Genomic DNA, 24944 nt, shown 5'->3' with positions numbered 1-24944 from the left:
TTATTGTTGACATTCTGTGCAATGGCCGTAGTGGGTGCATCTTTCTAGCCATCTTCTTCTCCCTTAAGTCTTTTTCTTCACAAATTGTGTTCAAAATCGACCATGGTCTCTTTAAATAGACCAGACCATGATAAAATCGACCAATAGAAGCTTTACATGTGTTGATTGAAGGGGAGAAGGCATGTGAGAATAAGAAATAAAAAGTCGCAACGGTTGTGGCAGTCGAGACATTTAAAATCCTGCCGTTTCGTGAAGTGTAATAATTACATTGAAAGGTTCAGTGTATGAGGAATAGAATTTCTGTAATAGACTACACGACTGATTGATGATAGACTATATATTTTACACTATACCCCCTAGACAATGTATCAATGTATTATATATTTTGAGTTTAGTCGATATGTAATGTGTATAGTCGATTTCAGAACTTGAAAAGATAATTTTCGAATTGCCACCCATTCCAATGCGTCGTAATTATTTCTAATTCAACATTGTATGAAGAAAAGGGTTTGTTCAATAAACGACCAGGTAGGTTTATTATACACTACGCATTGAACATTTACTTAGTAGACCAAACACTGATATATTATATATTATGAGTCTTATCGATTATTTAAGTCTGGAATCTATTTAATACGTAGTATATAATATATGAACTGAAATCGATAATGCACAACAAAAAAAAATCAATTTTAACTGTGATTCAGTGATTTTCAAAACAGAATACACATTACATACTATCTAGTGCATTTGAACAAACAAAAACATTCAATACAATGCCAATCATATTATCCTACTTTAAGGCTGCATGTTGTTCTCTTATGTCCCGGCCTTTTACACTTGGAACACTTGTTTCTTTTCTTGTACCTTGAAGGCTCCAACACACCCTTAACGTGTTTCACCTTTCTTCGCCCGAGTTTGGGATCGAAGTCGGATGGAAGAACTTGTATTTCAAGATACTCTCGCGCCATACTCCACCCGACTCAAGTGGTGCTGCACAAATAGGTTCTATGTATGCAAGTAGGTATGATTCTTTCGAATATATTTGCGAAGAGTAGTTGTAAATGCTAGTGTCGTATTCGTCCCCGTGCTTTAAATGCAATGTTGCCATTGCATGAGCGCATGACAATTTCACCAAGTCATACTTTCTGCAAGAACATGGCCGTCTCGAAAGATTAACTTTTGCGGAACGATCATAGCCAAGAACGGTGAATTCGTTGGTGCTTCCGTTTATGTTGTTCACATATAATTTGTCCCCCTCGGTTATGTTTTCTCTCAAGATCATCTCGGCTACAGGAATGAAGGCTTGCCTTTGAATTGTCCATCTCCGCATACTTTTTTCCGAATATTTCTCCAAATCTATGTGCAATTGAATTGAAAATAGCCGCCACTGGATACTCTCTTTCGTCGTGCAATAGTGAGTTGAGCGACTCGGCGATGTTTGAGGTCATGACGTTGAATCGATTACTTGAAAAGTGTGCCTGGATCCACTTTTCAAATCCTACTTCATGCTCGAGGCAAGCTGCTGCGCTGGGGCATCTTTCTTTAAGGGCGTTGAAGTAGTCATTAAATTCTTCCAACGTGTATGCCTTGGCCGCATGGTAGTACAAATAGAGAGAATCGAAATAATGGTGATTTATTCAAAGATTTTCACTGAGATGCCTCATCAAACACCGTGATGCGCAAGTGGATAATGCCTTGCGAGGCCATTGGCTATGCTTACGTGTCTGTCGGAGATAACACACAGCTCTGGTTCGTCGACGACAAAAGGCCTTAAGCTTCTCGAAGAAGAAGCCCCATGATGCATCGTTCTCCTTATCCACCACATAATACGCAAAGGGATAGATATGATTCTGCGTATCTTGAGCGACAGCGGACAGCAACACGCCCTCGTACTTTCCAGACAAATGTGTGCCATCAACGGCAATGACCTTTCTCGTGTGTGCATATCCACGGATGGAAGCCCCAAATGCCATAAATTAGTAAATAAATCTGCCAGACTCCTCATCGACCCTGAGGGAATTAATAGACCCGGGGTTGAGGCCGTTGAAAATATATGAAAACACGGGAAGCATTGCATATCCATGCTCGGGCATACCTCGAACTATGTGTTTCGCAATGACGCCTGCCATCCAACACTTCCAATAGCTCGGCCTGCAATGTAGCTCCCTAAATATGATCATTTCGATCTCTTTCGGGCTTAGAACTTTGTTGTCGATGAAAAAGTTCAAAATAAGTGAGGCAATGACCTCCACGGTGACATTCTTGTGCTTTTTCGTGACATGATCAACGCCACAAGTATGCTCTCCCACATACCTGTGGACGTGAAACCAACCCGATTCTCTGATAGCACAAGCGCACCATCCACCGGCAAGTACGATCTATGCACCTCACCCTCAAGTATTTCTTACTACTTTTCAGAGTTGTGTAATTGAACGACATTTTCACCGACGTCTGCTTCAACAAAAGTTTTAATGTTTTCTTATCCTTGAATGTTTGTCCTAAAAAAAGATTAGTGTCGTCCGAGAAAGAGTGGTTTCTTTGTGGTTCGAGCTACCCGTCCTCACCTCCTCCAGACTCCTCTTCTTCATAATCTTCACTATTATTCCATTCATCACAACCCATGAAATCGTATTCCGTTGACGTATTATCCATATTCAAGGGTGGGGGTGGAGGTGAGGGTAGGGGTAGGGCTGATGTGAAAGCTTCTTCCCGGGACCTTTCAAAAACTTTAACCCGTAATATAGGTCTGGAGTTATTAGAATGAATGCAAATCATATATAATTCCATGTATCTATCATTCCTTATGAACATTGGATGGGTTTTCCCCCTCCCGTTCATCAAGTAACTAATTAACACCTCCCTTTGATCACAACTTAATTCACCGCTCTCCATTACGCTTTTAACTATGTCGGCATATGAACCATTGTGACAAAGGGCAATGGACACTGTCTCCTTAGACGCGGTTTTCCAAACCCAACATTTAGGACTCTACTCCCATTCACCAGAAAATATACCACCAACAACCACGGAATCTATAATAGATATAATATACCTCGATAATAGTATTCAATAGATTTGAATAGTGGTTTATGAGCCTAGACTTAATAGACTGAAGTCGTTTCTTCTTAGTTGTTGGCCGTAAAGTGCACGATTGGCCCTTTTCTGACGACCACCGGAATAATCTGATGAATTTCAGCTTACAAACAACCTAAGGAGTATTGGAATGTTGCCATTGACCCAAGAATCGATTTCGAAATGTGGGACTGAATTTCGAGCTTTTTGTATGAAAATGAAAGAAAAATTGGAGCTAAAAATAATCAAAAAAGGCTTATAACAATGGAGATAATGTCACTTTTCGATGGATGCCGAAAAATTCGATGAAAAATGGCCGGAAAATGGTCGAAAAATTGAGGAAATGGCGCCAAAATAGGGTGGTTGCTAGTGGATTGGTTGAGATGATTTGGGATTTTTTATTTTTTTAATTATTTATCTAATATTTATATTTTTCAAGATGGACTAAAGTGTAGTTTTAACAAAATTAGGGTTGAAATGGGAAAATGGACTAAAGTGTAGATTTTGTAAGTTGAGTGTTAAATTTGCATTTTATTTTTGTAGTCCCATAAAAGTGTCCATTCTTCAAATTAAAAAAACTTGGTGGATAAATGTCAAAAAAGATTTGGGAAGTGGTCTTTTGCCAAAGTTCCCCTAGTAACTCAAAGGCCTAAAATTTGAAACTCCCAAACTTCAAATCTCAAATTTGCCTATATTTTCACCATACTATTATCTAATGAATACATCTACTACTATTTCTTTTTCTTGGAAGTTATTATGTGTCCGCATGATGATCATGCTATCATTTTCCACATGTTTCGTCTTAAACATGGGAATATAAAATGAAGTTCCTTAAAAAGCACGCAATAGAATTAAACCTAATTTGGAGAATGAAATGCGTTTGGAGTCAAACGAACAGTTCACCAAATTCAACTCATTTTGGTGCAGAAATAAGAAAGGATAAATAAATAATGGAAAATTTGGTTCGACAAGGCAAAGAGTTGTTAACCAACTGCTAAATAACTGAAACATTTCATTAGAATATATATGTGTGTGTGGATGCTGGAAAAAGTGACATGTAAAAGTGGGTCGTTGGCTATGGCATGAAGCTTAAGTGTCAGGCACCTCGCAGGCCTAATGATAGTCACCAGTGGCACATGAGGTCTGACAGAAAAAACTTATCGGGGATTCGAGATTTAAATTTTATGAATTTTCAATTATAGAGCATTGTTTTCAACGTAATTTAATTCATGGAAAATAAACTTCAACCACAAATAAAAATATGAAGAAACAACAGTTTTATTGATAAACGATGGGGGTACAAATTTGTTCCTCCTTGATTTTCTCTCTTGATTTTCTCCGTAATTTGGGCGCCGTCAGTAGCATATTTCTCGTATGTATGAAGATTTGGATATAAATTTCTCCATAATTCGAGGGCCGTGGCGTATTTGTCGAACGTAGGAATATTTGGATTTGATCTCCATGAAAGGAGGGTTTGTCTACTTGATGTATTTGATTATCAAGAAGAGAGTATTTTGATCTTTATGAATATTCCATAAATTTATTGAGACTTTTCAGATCTTTGATCTCTTTGTGAATATCCCGTGAATTTGTGGGATACTGGAGATGTCTCTTTAAAGGTATATTTGCCCCTTTTATATAGGCATAATTTAGGGTTTAGGTTGAATAGCCATCAAGCTAGATTTAGGGTAAAGTAACTCCCAAGAACTCTAACCAAAATTGAACTCTTTTTGTAGAGTCCACAAAATTTCAATGTCTACAAATGCCCTTGCTTCAAGGTTTGTCGGAGGGTAGACTTGATGAAACTCAAAGACGAGTCTTGAAGTACCGCTTCCATCTTTACGATCCTACGGCTACAGATTTGCATATTTGATTTATAAGAGAAGAGATGAAGGGCAGATTTGGTCCCAGTGGGCATGCCAATTTGTTTCCAACATAATTTAATTCATGGAAAATAAATTTCAACCACAAATAAAAATATGAAGAAACAACAATTTTTATTGATAAATGATGTGAGTACAAATCTGTTCCTCCTTTGATTTTTCTCTCTTGATTTTTTCCGTAATTTGAGGGTCGTTAGTGGCTTATTCTCGAACATCCGTAATTCGAGGGCCGTTAGTGGCTTATTCTCGAACATAGGATGATCTCTTTATGAATATCTCATGATTTTGTGGGATATTGGAGATCCCAATTTTTTACGAATACCCATCAGCTTATGAGATATTTAAGATGGTTTGTTTCAGGGAACATGTTACCTTTAAATAGGCGAGATTTAGGGTAAAATAGTCTTCTAGAACTCTAACAGAATTTGAATTTTTATTGAGAGTCCACAAATTTTAGATGTCTACAAGCATGATTTCAAATATTAACGAAGTTAGGCTGAAATGAAAGATCTAGTGCACCCAGGAGTACTTCTGCAGTTTGCTTGATGTTTAGCTTAAGCAGCAAAAAGTAGGATATATAGTATTTTGAAAATTAGGATAGTAGGTAAGCTAATTTTTCAGTTGGTCATACATACTGCTTAACCTCAATATTTAATGATTTGAGCCAAAGAATTGCTACAACTGTTAGTAAAATCGACAAGTTGCCCCCCCCCGCCCCCCCCCGGCCCCCATTATATTGGTCATAGAGTGTGGAGCTTAAATACTCAGATAAGTCATGCTCTCTCCCTAGCTCACACTCTTTGCACTGAAATAATCAGCTTGCTAGTGTATGTATGTGTTCTATATTGCTTGAACTTCTCAAAATTTATACGGTTCTTAAAATTTATGTGGTGAAAATTCTGACCTCTAAATTCACAAATTAAAAATGGAAGTGTTTGTAAATTACGAGAAGGGAGTATAAGATATGTCCAAGTTTTGTACCTGGCAGCAGTTCTAGTAATGCAATAATCCCCATCCAATGGGTTAACATTTTCTGTTAAAATATTTAAGCAAATAAGTACTCAAATTTCGAGACTGCATATCTAGGCACCTCATGAATTTGGTCTCAACAATTAACTAAGCACTCCTACCTGTTCTCACTATCTCACATGGTACATGGACACCCCGATACTGACATGCATGGCAAATAAATTTGAGGTGTCTCGATGATTATTTTGTAAGTTTTAGTGTTCAAATAACACAGTGAAGTCGAGTTGAGGTGTCTAGATGCGTATCCTCAAAGTTGGAGTATTTAGTTGTCTGTTGAAACCAAGTTAATTATTTAAAGTGTATTTATATATGTATTTTGCCTAAAAATAAACCATTCATAATCAATATGACCACTACGAACACTGAATTCTAAGAAATGATTTTATCAGGGCCTGAAGGTTTATGTGTTTATATACTTTGAGTAAAGAAAGAAACCTTCTTGTTTAATAAGGTATACACAGGTCCCCAGGAGCCCTGGCAATTAATAAAAGATATTCTGGAAAATTTGATTAACAAAAATGTTCAGGAATCTTAAGTGATTGTAAGACATTCTTGTACTGTTGCTCAATACATGCTGCTTTGGTTTACATGTTGCAAAAGAAGCAATCTTTTGATGTAAATAGGAATGAAAAAGGTTGAGGCATCCAGTCATAACGCACAGCTATAGGGAGCAGAATAGGGTTGCTAATATTCTAGTTAAGAAAGGAGTAAGGAAAGAACTTTTTGATGGAATAATATCTTTGATAGTCACCTAGGTACTTGTCAAGGATGTTGTGCGGGCAGACATTTTAGGAACTACATTGAAAAGGCAAGTTATGGCTTGGAGTAAATCAGTACCAAACTCAACGATATTACCTATGTAAGCTCTGAAACTAGCATGTAACTAGTTGAACATATTTTGTTTATATATAAATTTATCCACTAAACCGAAAAAGGAACGGGAATTTTGTCATTAGGTAATTATGAAGACGTGATCCAGCCCTTCACTGAACCATATCCAAAGCGGGAGCTTCGTGCACTAATGCAGACAATCGAAAAAATAAAATCTGAATTGTGTAAGTTGTGTTTCTCAATGGACAATGGCAAATCAATATCTATATCTATAATCTATATCTATCTATATTTATATCTATAATATATTAAAAGTGTAAAGGGCCTAAAAATGTTGTTTGAACTTTTTGTCTTTTGTTAAAAGTCTTTGTTTTAGACAAAATAATTTTTTTCACTATTTTACTAATATTTAAGAGTTGAAAATTAATTAAATATATTTATGATAAAATGTTTAAATATTAAAAAGCATGTTTTTTTTCGGGTAGAAAACGTACAATCTAATTTTCTTTTTTTGGTTTTTTGATAGACTCCTAATTATGTGGGAACTCAAACTCCTATATATGGAAACTTTTCTTATTTTAGTTATTGTTTACAATCTTTTTTTCCTTTTTTCTTTCTATAAAATCCTAAAATATAATTTATGTGACTCCTAAATGTAAAGAAAGTCAAATTCCTAGATATATGATGAGCTTTCATACTACCTTTTCTACACGTTTTTTTTATCATTATTTTATTTTTATCCTTAAATTTTCAATTAAAGTCTTCTACTATTATAGTTAAAGTGGAAAAATAATTAACTGATATGAAAACTAATAATTAGATGATTTTTTTTCCTTTTTCCTTTCTATAAAATCCTAAAATATAATTTATGTGACTCTTAAATGTAAAGAAAGTCAAATTCCTAGACATATGCTGAGCTGCCTTTTCTACACGTTTTTTTATCGTTATTTTATTTTTAACATTAAATTTTCAATTGAAATCTTCTACTATTATAGTTAAAGTGGAAAAATAATTAACTATATGAAAATGTTAGTATGATATATATCAATTATAGTGAATGTCTATCACGATCTATCAAGACATATTTGATGTCTATCAGGATTTGATGTATTTGTCTTTTAGTGTGAAACTAGGGACAAATTCCTCTTATAAATAGAAGGTTTCCTTCATTGTAAATCATCAAGAGAAGAAATAAGAATTACTCTCTCTATTCTCTCTACTCTTCTTCTTGTTTTTTATTATTTTATAACACGTTATCAACATTATAATCAGCATTATAAATCTGAAGGATTTCAAGGTTAGTAATTCTTTATGTTATATTTCTTTTGCTACTACTAATAAAATTATTATTGGATTTGAGGAAAAATAATTGGTTTGGAATCATTTTATATTTTAAATTTATTCCTCAAGAACAATATTATCAAAAAGGATGATAATATGTTGGGTTCAAGTCCCATCGATTCATGCCTAAGACGCCTTTATATGGATAAGATGTTGAGTTTGAATCTCAATACACCATATTGATGATATTATGATGGCTAAGACAAAATAATGGGTGTTTAATAAAAGGTCCTGAAACATATCCCATTAATATGATCTATTCCATGAAGTGAATATGGTAGCATAAATCAGAAAGTTGACAACTTGCTTCACTGTTGAAAGAGACAAGTGATTGAATGCACGAATATAAGCGTGGAGAGACAATATGATAATAATCATCAAAAGTGATAATATTTTTACACGCTTATTATGATTATAAGATATGCTAGAGAAAAATTCTCAACATCATATGTATGTCTCAATTTGCTCCTGAAGTAGCAATATGATGAAAGAGGTTATAAGATATATAAGCTATCATAATTTGATAGGCTTAAGATACACGCTTATTATGATTATAAGATATGCTAGAGAAAAATTCTCTACATCATATGTATGCCTCAATTTGCTCCTGAAGTAGCAATATGATGAAAGATGTTATAAGATATATAAGCTATCATAATTTGATAGGCTTAAGATACGATTATATTCCATTCTTGGAGGATGAGAATTTTGATTATTATAAGAACAGATCCATTCCCTGGGGTGAACGTAATAATATTTAATGAAGCTTATTAATATAAACGTGTACTTAAGTGATGATATAACAACTCACCTCCAAAAGGAAAAGAATAGCTGAGATGGGTTATTTTGAAATCTACTTTTGAAGTAGTAAATCTGAAATTTATTCATGTAATGGGTGTTTAATAAAAGGTCATGAAACATATCCCATTAATATGCTCTATTCCATGAAGTGAATATTGTAGCATAAATCTGAAAGTTGACAACTTGTTTCATTGTTGAAAGAAGACAAGTGATTGAATACACGAATATAAGCGTGGAGAGACAATATGATAATAATCATCAAAAGTGATAATATTTTCACACCCTTATTATGATTATAAGATATGCTAGAAAAAAATTCTCTACATCATATGTATGCCTCAATTTGCTCCTGAAGTAGCAATATGATGAAAGAGGTTATAAGATATATAAGCTAGGATAATTTGATAGGCTTAAGACACGATTATATTCCATTCTTGGGGAATGAGAATTTTGGTTATTATAAACACAGATCCATTTCCTGGGGTGAATGTGATAATATTTAGTGAGGCTTATTAATATAAATGTGTACTTGATTGTGATGGTATGACAACTCACCTCCGAAAGGGACAGAATAGCTGAGATGAGTTATTTTGAAATCTACTTTTGAAGTAGTAAATCTAAAATTTATTCATATAATATAGTAAATCTGAAATTTACTAAAGCAAAAACACATATCATGGTAAACTTGGAATTTACTAGATTAAAAGTTCATAAGTTGACATGAACGATTGCAATATCCCGAAGATGTGCATACTGAGTATTAAACATATATTGAAGAATTAAAAAATTCTGCATGAACTTTAATGTTGCTTGTTCTCATGATAATTTAGTTGGACCAATTAATTTGGGGATTGGATCTCTCAGAATCTGAAAAGAATAAAAAGTGAATAAGGGTCCGTTCACCTATCATGTAATATGTTAAAAAGATGCATAAATAAGATGATCACATGTACATTCATGTTCAACCTACATTTGACATTTATAAAGTTACTTGTTCAATGTAAATTAAACATAATTTTTTGATTGTGTAATCAAGATAATTCATCTTGATGATGATGGTTTAGCATTGAATGTCTTCCATAAATAGCTGAACCATTACTAATGAGAACAAAGTTTCATGTATTGGTATTAAATATGATATATTGCATACAATAGCACTTGTATACATTAGACTAATAGATTATGATTATTTCTTCCCTCTCAATTGGTTCAAGGTCAGGAACCAACTATTCCATCTAATAGTTTTGATATTCAGTATTCGATTAATAAATATACCATGATGCACAAAGATGGATTCCTAAAAGAAAATAGACGATGTATGTTAGTTTTCCTAACATAAGGGGGAGATTATAAGCAGCTATAAAATATGTTAGGAATTATCATCAGATCTTCATTCAAAAGATAATTCAAGTCTAATGCCGAAAGCATCTCATATTTAGCTGCAAGTGCTCCTATTTTATGCCCTTAAAGGATAAAGTCTATGCATACGTGAAACATGATAGACCAATCGGTTTCAAATGAAATAATCCTTGAAAAGGATAAGGAGCAAATAATCATGATAAAAAGGCAATGTGCTCTTGAAGAGCCTACAACATAACACTTCATGAAACCTTACGAGAGGTTTAGGTACCTGAAAATAATGAAGTGATGAGATCTCAAAATGTTATGTCGCATTGTGAACCGATACAAAATAAGAAATCGTCGACGATATCTTTGATACAATATTGGCGCAATATTGTAAAAGATTATGGGGATCTGAATTCTATGTTAATTTAAGCATGCTGGCATAGAAATATTTATCAAGTGACCTGAAAGGATGCATTTTGGTAAGCGTAAAACTTATTTGATTTGCTGTCCAGACACTTGAAGATGTCACACTTGACATGGTAGATATTGTTACTTGACAAACATCCATATGAAAATCCCTAAAGGATTCAAAATGCCTGAAGCATATAAAGTTTCTGGAAAACTTTTTATTATCCTCATAAGATATAATTTGATGATTTGAGTATCATTGAAACTCTTGGAGAGTTTTCAAAAGCAATAGAGTATTTGCTTAAATGAGAAACATGCAAAAATTGAATAAGGATCCATTCCGACCTCAAGAAAAGAATGAAGAACTCCTTGGTTATGAAGTACCATATCTTAGTGCAATTGATGCACTAATGTATCTTGCAAATACTACAAGGCCTGATACAACCTTTTTTTTTAGTTAATTTGTTAGCAAGTTTGCAGTCCCGATCTTATTGGTTATGCTGATTTTGGGTACTTATCTGACCTACATAAAGATCGGTCTCAAATAGGCTATGTGCTCATATGTGGTGGTACTACAATATCTTAGAGATAGACAAAACAGTCTATCGTAGTCACTTCATCGAATCATGCAGAGATAATAGCTATTCATGAAGCAAGTCGAGAATGTGTATGGTTGAGGTCCATGATATATCTCATTCGAGAAAAATGTGGTGTGAAATATGAAAATCTATCCACAATTTTATACGGAGATAATGCATCATGCATAGCACATCTTAATAGAGGATTCATAAAAGGAGATAGAACGAAGCACACTTCATCAAAGTTTTTCTACATACATGAGATACAAAAGAATAGGCATATCAACGTGCAACAAATTCGTTCAAGTGAAAATATGGCTGATTTATTCACCATGTCTTCTCCAATTACAACTTTTAAGAAGATGGTGCACAAGATCGGGAAGCAAAGGTTCAAGGATGTTCTCATTAGGGGGAGTTAATACGCGTTGTACTTTTTTCCCTTTCGAGGTTTTGTCCCACTGAGTTTTTCTTGTAAGGTTCTTAATGAGGCAGCCTATATGCATATTGTTAGACATTCAAGGGGGAGTGTTATGATATATATCAATTATAGTGAATGTCTATCAAGATCTATCAAGATCTATTTGATGTCTATCAGAATTTGATGTATTTGTCTTTTAGTGTGAAACTAGGGGCAAATTTTCCCTATAAATAGAAGGACTTCCTTCATTGTAAATTATCTCTCAAGAAAAGAAATAAGAATCACTCTCTCTATTCTCTCTACTCTTCTTCTTGTTCTTTATTGTTTTATAACAGAAAACTAATAATTAGATGACTATTTTTATGAGAATAATTATTTTTTTATGATTAATATTTTTTATTAGTTTAAGAATTCTAAATCCACTAAATTTAATTTTAAAAAGATTTACAAAAAATTATAAATAAATATAAAAATGTTAGAATAAGAAAAAATTAAGAAGTACCAAATTTTAAAAAGTTTTAAGTACATAATAAAAATGTAATCAATGATTTTGTAAAGATTTGACTTTAAAAATGAAGAAAAATTTTAAATATAAAAAAAATTATTGTATCACAGTGCATGGTTCAAATTGATGTGTTTCTCTTAGCCTCTAACAATAAGAGAAAGGGGTACTGTATGAAAAACGTAAAAATGATTAACCATCAACCACTTTAAACTTGTGGCAAAATATATATATGCTTACACTAAAATATATGTTTATGTTTACATTACTATATTAAAGTGTGAAGGAATTTTGAAAAGTAATTTAAACTTTTTGCAATTCATTAAAAATCTGCGCAATAGACAAAATCATTTAATTTTAAATAATCAAACGTTACACGTGGGAGGCACGTGCAGTTAAACTAGTTATATCAAATAGGCGAAACTCAGTGAGTACATTCTTTCAGTTATTTCTTTTTAATGTTCTATACATATGTATACGAAGATTAGCCAAGCTTCCTCTAACAATCCTGTGAAGGCAGTTGAATCAAAGGTAGTTTCTCAGTTTGAGCATGACAATTACAGTATGTAGGTACAATTCAATGTATAAAAATCATAGCAATATCCATTCTTTATTTATATAGATCATAAGAAACGTTGTTATGTGGACTCTCAAAATAGTCCTTATATACTTGTATGTTGATATATTTCAGAAACTGGCTCATTATTGATACAAAGTTAGAGAGCTGATGGTTCCTTTTTCTAATTTCACAAACCAATAAATACAATCGTTCGTATACATTTATAATTTTTTTTTTTTTTAAAAAAAACAGGTATAACGCAAAGAGGGACAGATGAGATTTTATCAGAATTTAACTTGGATTGTTGGTTCGCTATTTTCAACCTCAGGTTTCTTACCTGGCTTCAAATCATGCACAATTAATGTGCTATTTACAAACACAATGAATTGTCTTAATTTTAAACTTTCCAAAACAACTTCCACAGGTACCTTAATCATTACCTTTAATGGAATTTTCCCATTTTTCTCATTAGCTTGTAATGCCTCATAAAGCCCTGATCCAAATGTACTTTTACCCTTTAATTCAATTTGTAATATAGTTGTATTCATCGGACCTTGATGGAAAGCTGGTACTTTCCCTGTACAAATCGTTGAATCGCTATAGGTCACATTGATCGAGCTAGCTTCCCCGTATATCAATGCTATTTTCGTGTTGGGATTATCAGCTTTGATCGTTATGATGAAATCCGCGTTGACACTGAAATCAGGCTGATACCCGAAATCCTTAACATCAAAGGATTGAAATTTGTAGGTGGGCACTTTCGGCTTGAAGTACACGTAGAGATAGACGGCAAGCGAGGCTATAACAATGACGATCAAAAGTAGGATGCAATAGCAACAACAGATGCATCTAATGCAAGAGCATCCTCCTCTTCGCTTTTCGTCATGGTAATATTGCCCTTCATATGGTGGAGGACGATACATTATGGCAGAAAAGGAGGAAATTATATTAAGAATAATGTATATCTTTTTGGTGATGGAACTATTTCCTTATGGATGGAGGACCACCACTTTTTCTTTTTTCCTTTAGAAACTCAATGTTGTTATTTCAAGGGAGAAAAGAGAGGTAGTTTGAGTAATGGAGATCCTATTTATTGGATTGCTCCATTGGCCAAAGATAGAGGTCTCAAATAGGCATGTTAGTCTGAATTTGAGAGTATTATTATTTAGAAGGGGGAAAGAAGAGGTGGTTTGAGTAATGGGTCATCTTTATTGGATTGCTTTATTGGTTAAGAATAGGGGTGTCATATACGCAAGTTGAGCTAAATATGAGAATTGTCCAAATGACCTGAGTTAATAAAAGAAGAGAAAATTATCCCCTATAATATTATTAGATCTAAAATAATAAATTTTAGCAATATTTTTTGATAATTGTATTAATAATAATTTAGTTACAAGTTATAGCAACTTATTAAAAAATATATTATTTTAATTGTATTTTTACAATTCGTTTTTAATTATATAATTTAAAACCAGTTCCATATTTATAGGGTTGTAATCAATATTCCTTTTAAATTGTGTATTGATAATTATGATAAATATATATTCTCTTTCTCCATTTTAATACTCAATCTTTCAAAAAATTATTGAAAATCCTGATTCCATTAACTTATTCATATAATATTTATATTCTTCCCTTTGAAAATACAAGATTGAAAAAAAGTGGGTTTCATATAATATTCATCTTCTTCATTGAAACAAAGTGGGTTTAAGATAATATTCATCTTCTTTCCGAAAAACATAAAATTAATTTTTTTTTTTATTCTCCAATGTGAATCATATCTAAACCAAAATTCGATTCTACTCCTTCGCGTAGAAGTCCTAGAATATTCAATTAACGATTTGTTTCATTGTGAATCATTATTCAACCAACGATTTGTTCTCCTTCATCAGAAATTTTCTTTCTTCTATTTTTCCTTTTGTTCTTTAAAAATAATATGATATAAGGAGTATTGTCAATTTCTTTATTAAATACCCATTGTATATAACAATAAAAAATATATCAATGGATATTAGATAAAAAATATTGAACAATCAGTTTTTGTTGGTAACAACATAAATAAGGATTTTAAATATAGATTGTAATTTTTCATAAGAATAATATAGTGAAAATTATCTTGTATATACTTATTAAACTGTTTCGTGTATGAATTTTGTATAAAATCAGTATGAAATAAGTATAATGATTGCAGAAGTTGGTATAGAAATTGACTTTCATCAAATATTATACGTTATTATTTATTTTAGTGTATGAAATAAATATACAAACTTGTATTTTTTGAATTATTTCATGTATGAAACCTGTATAATATTAATATTACATTCAAGGTTTATAAAATAGTTTCTTACATGTTATATTTATATGGAATGAGTATAATGTGATTGTGATATTCAATTAAGAAGATATACTTAAGATTATAAATTGAATGAAATCAGTTTATAAAGTCTTTTTTTACATGACACATTTGTATGAAATAGATATATAAATTGATATTTATGGATTGAGCTATTAAATTTAGGTGATACCAATTTATGAAACAGTCCCCAAGGAAGCAATAACCATACTTCTGTGGAGGATCGTTACCAGTTGAAAGGTCTTAATTTGGCGATTGGTAGCCATTGTTGAGTGTTTGTAGTGGTTCATCATTGCAATCAAAATTCATAAAGAAGGTAGTGTATAAATTTAAGTGATACCAATTTGTGGCTGGAGCAACTAAATGGTGTATAAAAAGAAGGTAGTGTATGAAGATGCAAACTCTTAATGGAAGCATTAAAATAGGAGAAAAGAAAAATGGTTAGAGAGATTTGGTGTGGATTGATATCAATAATTAAGGATAACTATATTTAAGGAAGGATTATTGCATATTAGTTGTATTAAATCTTTATTTTTCTTTTCAGTAATTACTTTTTGTATTTTATTTTATTTTAAAAAAACGTTTTTATTTTTTATTTTTTTTATAAGGTTTGCCATAACTTGAAAAAATGAAAATTATGCTATAAGTTGTAATTTTCTATCTAATAATTGTTATATACGTTTTTTTCCCATTGATAAAATTTTAAACAACAACAACAACAAACCCAGTATTTTTTTAATTCGCCAACATAAAACTAGTGCTTTTACCCTTTTCCTGATATTTTTTTTAATTATGTATTTTTTTTTTAATTTTGAGATAAATGTAATTGTGGGTCTCACATTTTAAAAGATTTTCTTTTCTTTTTATTTGATTGTCTACTCCATTGCAACCTATCATTTGGTTGTTTTCTCCATTGAAGTCAACCGTTTGTACCTTTCTTGTCCATTTTTATCTCCTATCCAATCTTATCATTTTCATTCCACCAGTCCTTAGGCAATTTATGACACTTTTTCTCAAGTTGTCTATTATCATTATCATCGATTTTACAAAATCCAATATCAACACCATCATCGCAACCACAAAAATCACAACACCCACCACTAATAAGAAATCTTTTCGTAAAAAGGATAAGGGATAATTAATTATGTAATTAATTTTAAGATGACCTTATTTCATGTTTGATTAAGATAAAATTCATGGGATAACTCATCTTGGGATTAGTTATTCTGGGATTGTAGTGTTATTTTTATCCTTTTCTCAAAATGAAATAACTAATTGTTAATCCTGAGATAGCTTGTTTCCCAACCAAACGATCCCTATTAAGGAAAACATTTAGTAGCTATAGATTTTCTATTAAAGCTCTTGCAACTTCAACCTCATTAATTAAATTTTTTGGTAGCTATTTTTTTTGGCAGCTCAAATTATGGCTGTCAAGTGGGTCGGGCCGGGCCAACCCGGAATCGGCCCATGTTATTTAACCGGGTTGAGGGCCGGTCCGGGTCCGGGTTGGGGTCTAAGTGGGTCGGGCCGGTTCGGGCCCAACAGTAAAAAAATAAAAAACCACCCTAACCCGTCCCACTTAATCCAACCCGGTCAAACCCACCTAAATCCGATTAAAAAATCGGTCAAAAATATAATTTTTTTTTTTCAATATACATTATATATACCCACCTATATACATTATAAATACGTTAAACAATATATATACACTATATATAGTATATACTACATTAGAATTTAAAAAATATATACACATATACACAATTACACATATATACGGACCATCCAAATATATATGTACTAATTTAAACTTTAAAGTTTAAATAAAATATACTACAATATATATATATATATATATATATATATATATATATATAATTATATATATATACACATGTATACGTTAAATATACAGGTCTATAGAAGATCTATTCACATATATACACTCTGTTCTATGTATGTGTAATACTTTAAATCAAATATACTACAATATATATACATTACAATATATATTTGTATAGTTATATACTAATTTATAAAACATATACACATGTATTCGTTAAATATACACGTCTATAGAAGATCTATTCACATATATACACTCTATTCTATGTATATGTAATACTTTAAATGAGATATACTACAATATATATACATTACAATATATATTTGTATAGTTATATACTAATTTATAAAACATATACACATATATACGTTAAATCTACACGTCTATAGAAGATCTATTCATATATATACACTCTATTCTATGTATATGTAATACTTTAAATGAGATATACTAAAATATATATACATTACAATATATATTTGTATAGTTCTATAATAATTTATAAAATATATACACATATATACATTGAATATACACGTCTATAGAATATCTATTCACATATATATACTCTATTCTATGTATATGTAATACTTTAAATGAGATATACTACAATATATATACATTGCAATATATATTTGTATAGTTATATACTAATTTATAAAATATATACACATGTATACGTTAAACATACACGTCTATAGAAGATCTATTCACATATATACACTCTATTCTATGTATATGTAATACTTCAAATGAAATATACTATAATATATATACATTGCAATATATATTTGTATAGTTATATACTAATTTATAAAACATATACACATGTATACGTTAAATATACACATCTATAGAAGATCTATTCATATATATACACTCTATTCTATGTATACGCACCATTCAATGTATATATACTACTACTTATAAAATATACTACATTATATATACATTACAATATATATAGATATACTTATATACTAATTTATAAAACATATACACATGTATACGTTAAATATACACTTCTATGGAAGATATATACACGTGTATACACACCATTCAATGTATATATACTACTACTTATAAAATATACTACATTATATATACATTACAATATATATAGATATACTTATATACTAATTTATAAAATATATACGCATGTATACGTTAAATATTCACTTCTATAGAAGATATATGCACAAATATACAAAACATATGCTACTTAATATAATAAATTAATAATATTTGGTAGTAAATTAATAATATATTAGAAGTAAGTTTTTAATTTAAAGCAGAAAACTAGAAATTCAATTTAAAATTTTAAATCGTTAAATGAAAAAAAAAAAAAAAGGACTAAGGAGTGAATGAATTTGGGGAATTTTATTGATTGCAAAATGATCCAAAATTTATAATTTACATGAATGAAAAATCTATAAATTATGCATCATTTTTTCCAACCCATTCATGTTAATATTAATGGGAACTTGCATAGGATAGTCGAAGTCAACGGGGGCAAAACCATGCATTGGACTTGATTCTGCTGAGTCCTCCCGTGAAGTCATAATTTCTTCAAGTTTCAGCTCGTCGCTCGTCTCCGGTTCCATTCCTTGGTTTCTTCTTTCCGCTCTAATCCAATCTCTGAGGCAAACTAGAACATTCATTGCATTGCTTTTCAATGAGTGTCGGTTGTCTCCAAGCTGCTGTCGTCCTTGACTAAAGGCGCTCTCTGATGCAATAGTTGACATTGGAACATTCAAGATATCTCTAGCTAATCTTGAAAGCACAGGATATTGTGTTTCATTACTCCTCCACCAATCCAACGTGTTGATCCATCGTTTGCGATCTTCTGGTGCCGTCCGAAGATAATATTTCAGCTCTTCCCGATAAGTTGATGTGTAAGTTCTCTCATCAACACTGTTCCAACAATTTAAATCATAAAACGAATCAGAAAAACCACTATGTGCCAGCCTTTTAGAAGATGATGGCTCCTCGGGAGGATGAGGAGCGACAGTTGGAGTGATATTTGTAGGTATAGTTAAATCAAATAAATCAGCATAGTGATTATATAATTTTTCTATGTAATCCTTTGCATCAGCCGTAACCGTCCACAAATCAGGTTGTACTTGTTCAGAATCATGGTTGGTATTTATTTCTAAGTTAGTATAAATAAGAGTACTAAAGTGACACATATTATTATATTTTATGCACGAATTTAGCATAGCACCAACCAAGTAAATAGGGGGAATCGGGAAAAAATATTTTTTAAATTTCGTAAATATGGCGCCAACAGCTTCTTTATAACCTTCTTTATTTTTATATTCTTTGAGCAAACCAGAAATATCGGCTATATATGCCAAAATATTACAAACAGTAGGATAATAAGCACCGAAAAATTCAACCGTAGCTACATAAAATTTTTCTAAAAACTTAACAAGATCATTAATTACAACCCAATCAGAATTATGTAGCATGCAATCAGCAGAATCAGCAAATGAACCGCAATGTTGGTTAAAAGCTAGTGTAATAGGAATTCTATATTTATAACAAGTTTTTAAAAATTCATATGTAGAATTCCATCTAGTATCAATTTCCTCAGGCATCAAAATCGGTGTAAGTCCATTTTCTTGACATTTAACTTTAAATTCTCTAATTCTCAATCAACGATTATTTCCTTGAATAAAACCAACAGCAAGGTGAATTTTTTCAATATAAAACTCAAAAAACTCAAGGCCATCTTTTACAATTAAATTATATATATGACATGCATACTTAATATGAAAAATTTCAGGCAAGGGCGGAGATAGCGTAGATTTTAATTTTTTTATAGCAGTGTTGTTGTTAGAAGCATTATCAAAAGCAATACATAAAATTTTATTTTCGATACCATAATATCCGACAATTTTAACAATAGAATCAGCAATAAATTGTCCAGTATGTTTACGATCTTTATCATATTAAAAAGCAAGAATACGTTTTTGCATCACGAAATTACTATCCATCCAATGACAAGTTACAGTTAAATAATCATTTTTATTTACAGCACGACCAAGATCAGAAGTTAGGGACAATCTACATTGAATATTTTTTAACAATGTTGATAAATAAAAACAATATTGTGAATGAAGTCTAAAAATATTAGACCGACAAGTAGTTCTAGGAATACCGTTAAACATAGGATTATAAATTGTTTGTATATAACGAATAAAGGCATCAGAAGAAGGAAAATTAAAAGGCAAACAACCCACAACTACCATTTTAGCTATTTCTTTCCGGTCCCTCAATTTATTATACTTCTTCGCTACGTGACCGGTTGCTGGGTCCATTCTAGTTTGCGTTGACCCACCAACATTCCCACCACCTTTTGCAATATTTAACTCTCTTTTGTGATCTTCAGCTACATGTCTCATTAACGTACCCGTACCCCCTTGCTTGCCTCCACTTCTATGCTTATATATTTGTTGACAGATATTGCATTGCACCTCAATATCTGATATACGTTCAAAAAATTGACATTCAATACTAGTTCTTTTACGAGGTTTTGGGGCACTGAGAGGACGGGAAGGGAGATTAACTGATTCAGATCTAACGTTAGCATTTCCTACTGCGGGTGTCTCAGCAATATTTTCATTATCTTCGTCTAAATTAACCGCATCTACTTCATTTTCTTCTTCTATACCGTAATTTTCCTGAGCTTCTACATAATCCATATCGTGAGCACCTACACCTATTTCTTCCTCAAAAGGTGTACCAAGCGGTACCGGAGGCGAAGGCACACGGGTATATCTACTACTTGAACTACCTCTACCGCTAGTAATTCGCTTTTTACCACCACTACCGCTTTCGGGACAAAATTTTTTAACACCTTTAGTAGCGAGGTTTCTTAATTTATCCATAATATAAATTAAATTAAACTAAAAATACTCAAAATACACAAATATAATAAAATTAAATATTAAATAATTAATACAATAAATAAAAATTAAACGTAAGAGATGGAACGACAATACCAAATTTTGGAAGTAGCCGAAGATTGCGACTTTAGAAACTTCCGCTCGTACTTTGTAAACGAAAAATTAAAAAATTAAAGTGAACACTTTAAGAAATTAAATATATTGAATATTTGAGAATTGAGATTTGAGAGAGAATGAGATTTGAGAGAGTGAAAAATGATTTGAAGTTGTAGGGTATTTATAATTTTTTTTTGGGATTAAAAAATATTTTTTAAAGTTTTTTTTTTTTTTTTAATAAATAGGCCCAAACTAGCCGTTTGGACCCAAAAACGGCTATATAGCCATTGGGCCAACGGCTAGTTTGGCCCAAAAGCCAAAATCTCTTTTTTTAAAAAAAAAAATTTATCCGGGCTGGGCCGGGCCGGTTAATCGACGGGCCTGGACCAAGCTTGGTCCGGGCCGGGTTAGCCGGACCCATTTTAGAAAATAACCGGACCGGGACCCGAAACCCTAAAGCCCTAGGACTTACTGGGCCGGGTTAGTTACGAGGGCCGGGTCGGGTCGGGTCGGCCCGACCCACTTGACACCCATAGCTCAAATGGAGAATAAAGACTATGATAAGAAAACTTACAACTTCATCTTTTTACACCACCAATGATCGATAACCGAAAAATGAATCAAAATTCATGAAATTTTTGTATTTTTAATCGATGGCGTGAAACTTTTATTTTTGGTATAGACATAAACTTTGTTGATGAAAGGAGTGGAGCTTGGAGAATTTTTTGGTTGCCATTGTTGAAAGCAATTAGCTTGAATTTTCGGTTGTTATTATTAAAATTAAATGGTATAAATAACATCAATATCAGCCTTATACTATCTCCCACTTTTTTAATTACTTAACTCTTTCTCCTTATTAATATATATAACATAGCCGACATATACGTAACATTTGTCACACCCCTTTTTTTTAACTCCGAAAAGATTTGATTTAGGTTTCGAAAGGGTTTTTATTATTAAAGTGACAAAGATGAAAATTTATTTCGAAAAGGACTTTTAACAATCAAAACTCAGAGTCGCCACTTGGCATAAATCGGGTGTGCCAAGTCACCCATGGATATCCTTTTTCAAAATGGTTTTGACTCTTTAATACTGGTTTGCGAATAGAGATTTCGACTAAGGAATTCTGTTGACCGAGGGGAAGGTGTTAGGCACCCCTCGATCCCCTGGTTTGACCAAGGTAGCTTGACAGAGCGTATCGGCTAAATTGACATTACAAATGCATAAACCACGCAAAGCACGCAAAAACAATCACTCAAGCAAACAAAAACAAAATAATCCAAAATATAATGTCCAGTCCAATTATACAATCCCGCAAAATGAAAAATGCAAAAATGTAAACCTATTCTATTCTAAACTAATCCTAAACTACTCTCCAACCCGCTGCCTCGGGCCTTCATCACGAACGTCCTCCGGGTACAAAATACTTCGGGGCATTCCCCGGATAAAAATAATACAAGTACTTCGTGGATTCCCCAGCTAAATGATACAAGTGATCCCAAAGCACATATAGCCAAAAACCATTCGATCACACAAATCAAATATTCCATTAATCCACAATCCTTAAATTCGCCTACCCGACCTATGTTGCCTACCAAGCTTTTTGATTTTAAAATGATTCTATCAAATTCATGCTTAATCCGAATTAAATAAAATGACAATAGTCCAAAATTTAACTACATTCAACTTTTAACAACTTCTTATTCCCACCCCAAAATCCTTTTTCAACCGCATGACTAAACCAATTCGATCATCAAATCCCTTTTTAACATTCGAAACCCACATCAAACATATACGTCCCACAGAGATTCAACATTTCATGCACATGAGTAATTCATACTCACAACAACAATTAATACGAATAAAATATCCAAACCCAAATCGCAAAATCACAACAAAACCACATTCGAAATAATGAAAAGATAAAGTTAAGGAATGGACCTTCCGATATCGAATTTTTGATGACAATAAGAGTTGAAAGAAATCCGAATCCGAAAGCTCAAATAGAAAACCTCAACAACGATGAAACCCCAACTCGGTATCAATAAATAGTAACCCAAAACTGCCTCAATAGATTTTACTTTCGTCGATAATAAAGAAAACCCAAACTTGAAATTTTGAATAGCACCTCAACAGCGACGAATCTGACCCGAATAGCGGAACAACGACCCAAAACTGATCACAACATTTCGATTAAGACCCAAATAGTATCCAAATTTTGAGAAAACAGTACAAAAACCAACGAGTCCAAAAATCCCCGGAGTCCAAAAGAGGACTGAAACTAATTAAAACCGAGCTCCGATGAACGAACAACGACAAAGACGACCAAAATAGTGGACGCCGACCAGATTTCGTCCAAATATCAAAGGAAAATAAGAAGGTTTTTGGCGATTTTGAGATGGTATCGATCAAACAACGAGAAGGAAAACCAATCAGCGAGCTTGAGGTCGATTCCGGCGAGCTTGATACCGATTCTGGTGAAAGTTTCGCCGGAAAAAGCTCGATAAGATTGAAATTCTCCCGGTTTCACTATTTCTGGCCGAAAATCTCAAGCTCCTTCCATTTTTCTCGACCCCTTCCTCACTGCTATCTGTGTGTACGTGTTTCCTGGTGGAAGAGAGTGTTTTCCGGCGACCTGAATGTCTGCGCACGAGATTTATGAGGATCTGAAAGAGATGAGTGTGTCCATGTGTATCGTGAATATTGGTGTATCAGTGTGTGTACGTGAGCTTCAATGGAGGTGTCAATTTGGTGAAGATGATGATGATTTTTTTCTTTTTTTCCCTTTTTTTTTGGATCTCGTTTCCCCCTGAAAAATGGAAAAGATGGAGTCTCTATATGCTCTTTTCTTTATGTCAAAGAAATGTGGAGGAGGGGTGGTTACGTGGGGTAGGGGTAGGAGGGGTAGGGGTTAGGACGTGTTGTCAATTTTTAGTTGGGTGGGTTGTTAGAATATTAGGATAAGACAAGGTTTATTATTTTTTGTATTTTGTAAGGGTATAATAACATGGATGAGGGTACATGGTAGGATAAGGTAAAATTGGGTAAATTAATCTTTCGGAGGGACAAAATTACGTGTCTACATCATGCCCCCTTTGAATGTAAACACGTAGTGTTTTCAGGAAAAAAAAGTAAACAACGAGACCGAATTTTGTCCTGATCATTATTCAAAGAGAGGAGTAAAAGAAAGAAGGACAATCGACTCCTGTTGGACACCCTACTACCCAAGTCATGATGAAATCACAAGTATCTCAAAGGGTTGGAAGAGAAGTGGACTATACCGAGTTGGAGAGTCGAGTGAGGTTCCATCGAGGTTTCGGTCCGCGGCTCTGTCGTTACATCAAAAATGAAAATTACAAGTTAAAACTTGAATGAAATTACAAAATCCTATCTATACAACTTCTGTTGGCTCTTGACTCGAATTTTATCACCCTATTCTTCAGGCGAGCTCCTGACTTGCCATTTCATCACCCTGTTCTTCAGGCGAGCTCCTGACTTGCAATTTCGTCACCCTGTTCTTCAGGCGGTCTCCTGATATAAAAAAGCCAAACTAAAACAAAATTATTCTAAACAAATATTATGATAAAGAAAGATTTCATGTTTTCTGAACATAAAGTAAATTTCCATTTTCTAGGAGGGTCCTGAATAGAAAGTAAAATCTCATTTTTTCAGGAGGGTCCTGAACAGAAAGTAAAATCCATTTTCCAGGAGGGTCCTGAACATAAAGTAAAATCTCATTTTTCAGGAGGGTCCTAAACTAAAAGTAAATTCCCATTCTTCAGGAGGGTCCTGAACAGAAAGTAAAATCCCATTTTTCAGGAGAGTCCTGAACATAAAGTAAAATCCCATTTTTCAGGAGGGTCCTGAACATAAAGTAAAATTCTATTTTTCAGGAGGGTCGTGATCAGAAGGTAAAGTCTCATTTTTCAGGAGGGTCTTGAACATAAAGTAAAATCTCATTTTTCA

At 32.7% G+C, this 24944-nt stretch overlaps 1 protein-coding gene across 1 annotated transcript; it reads right to left on the bottom strand.

The window, feature by feature from the left end:
• Positions 1–12542: 12542 nt before the first annotated feature.
• Positions 12543–14003, bottom strand: LOC107855014 (NDR1/HIN1-like protein 6). Its single transcript, XM_016699990.2, has one exon. The coding sequence runs from the start codon at positions 13693–13695 to the stop codon at positions 13057–13059; it is 639 nt and encodes a 212-aa protein (XP_016555476.1). The 5' UTR covers positions 13696–14003; the 3' UTR covers positions 12543–13056.
• Positions 14004–24944: the final 10941 nt, after the last annotated feature.

Source organism: Capsicum annuum, chromosome 7, assembly GCF_002878395.1.
Source record: "Capsicum annuum cultivar UCD-10X-F1 chromosome 7, UCD10Xv1.1, whole genome shotgun sequence".
Lineage (NCBI taxonomy): Eukaryota > Viridiplantae > Streptophyta > Magnoliopsida > Solanales > Solanaceae > Capsicum > Capsicum annuum.
Note: the sequence above shows the minus strand (reverse complement) of the source record. Positions and strands in the feature narration are given on the sequence as shown.

Coding starts and splice junctions, on each gene's coding strand:
- LOC107855014 (XM_016699990.2), bottom strand. CDS start 13,695: ATGTATCGTCCTCCACCATATGAAGGGCAATATTACCATGACGAAAAG.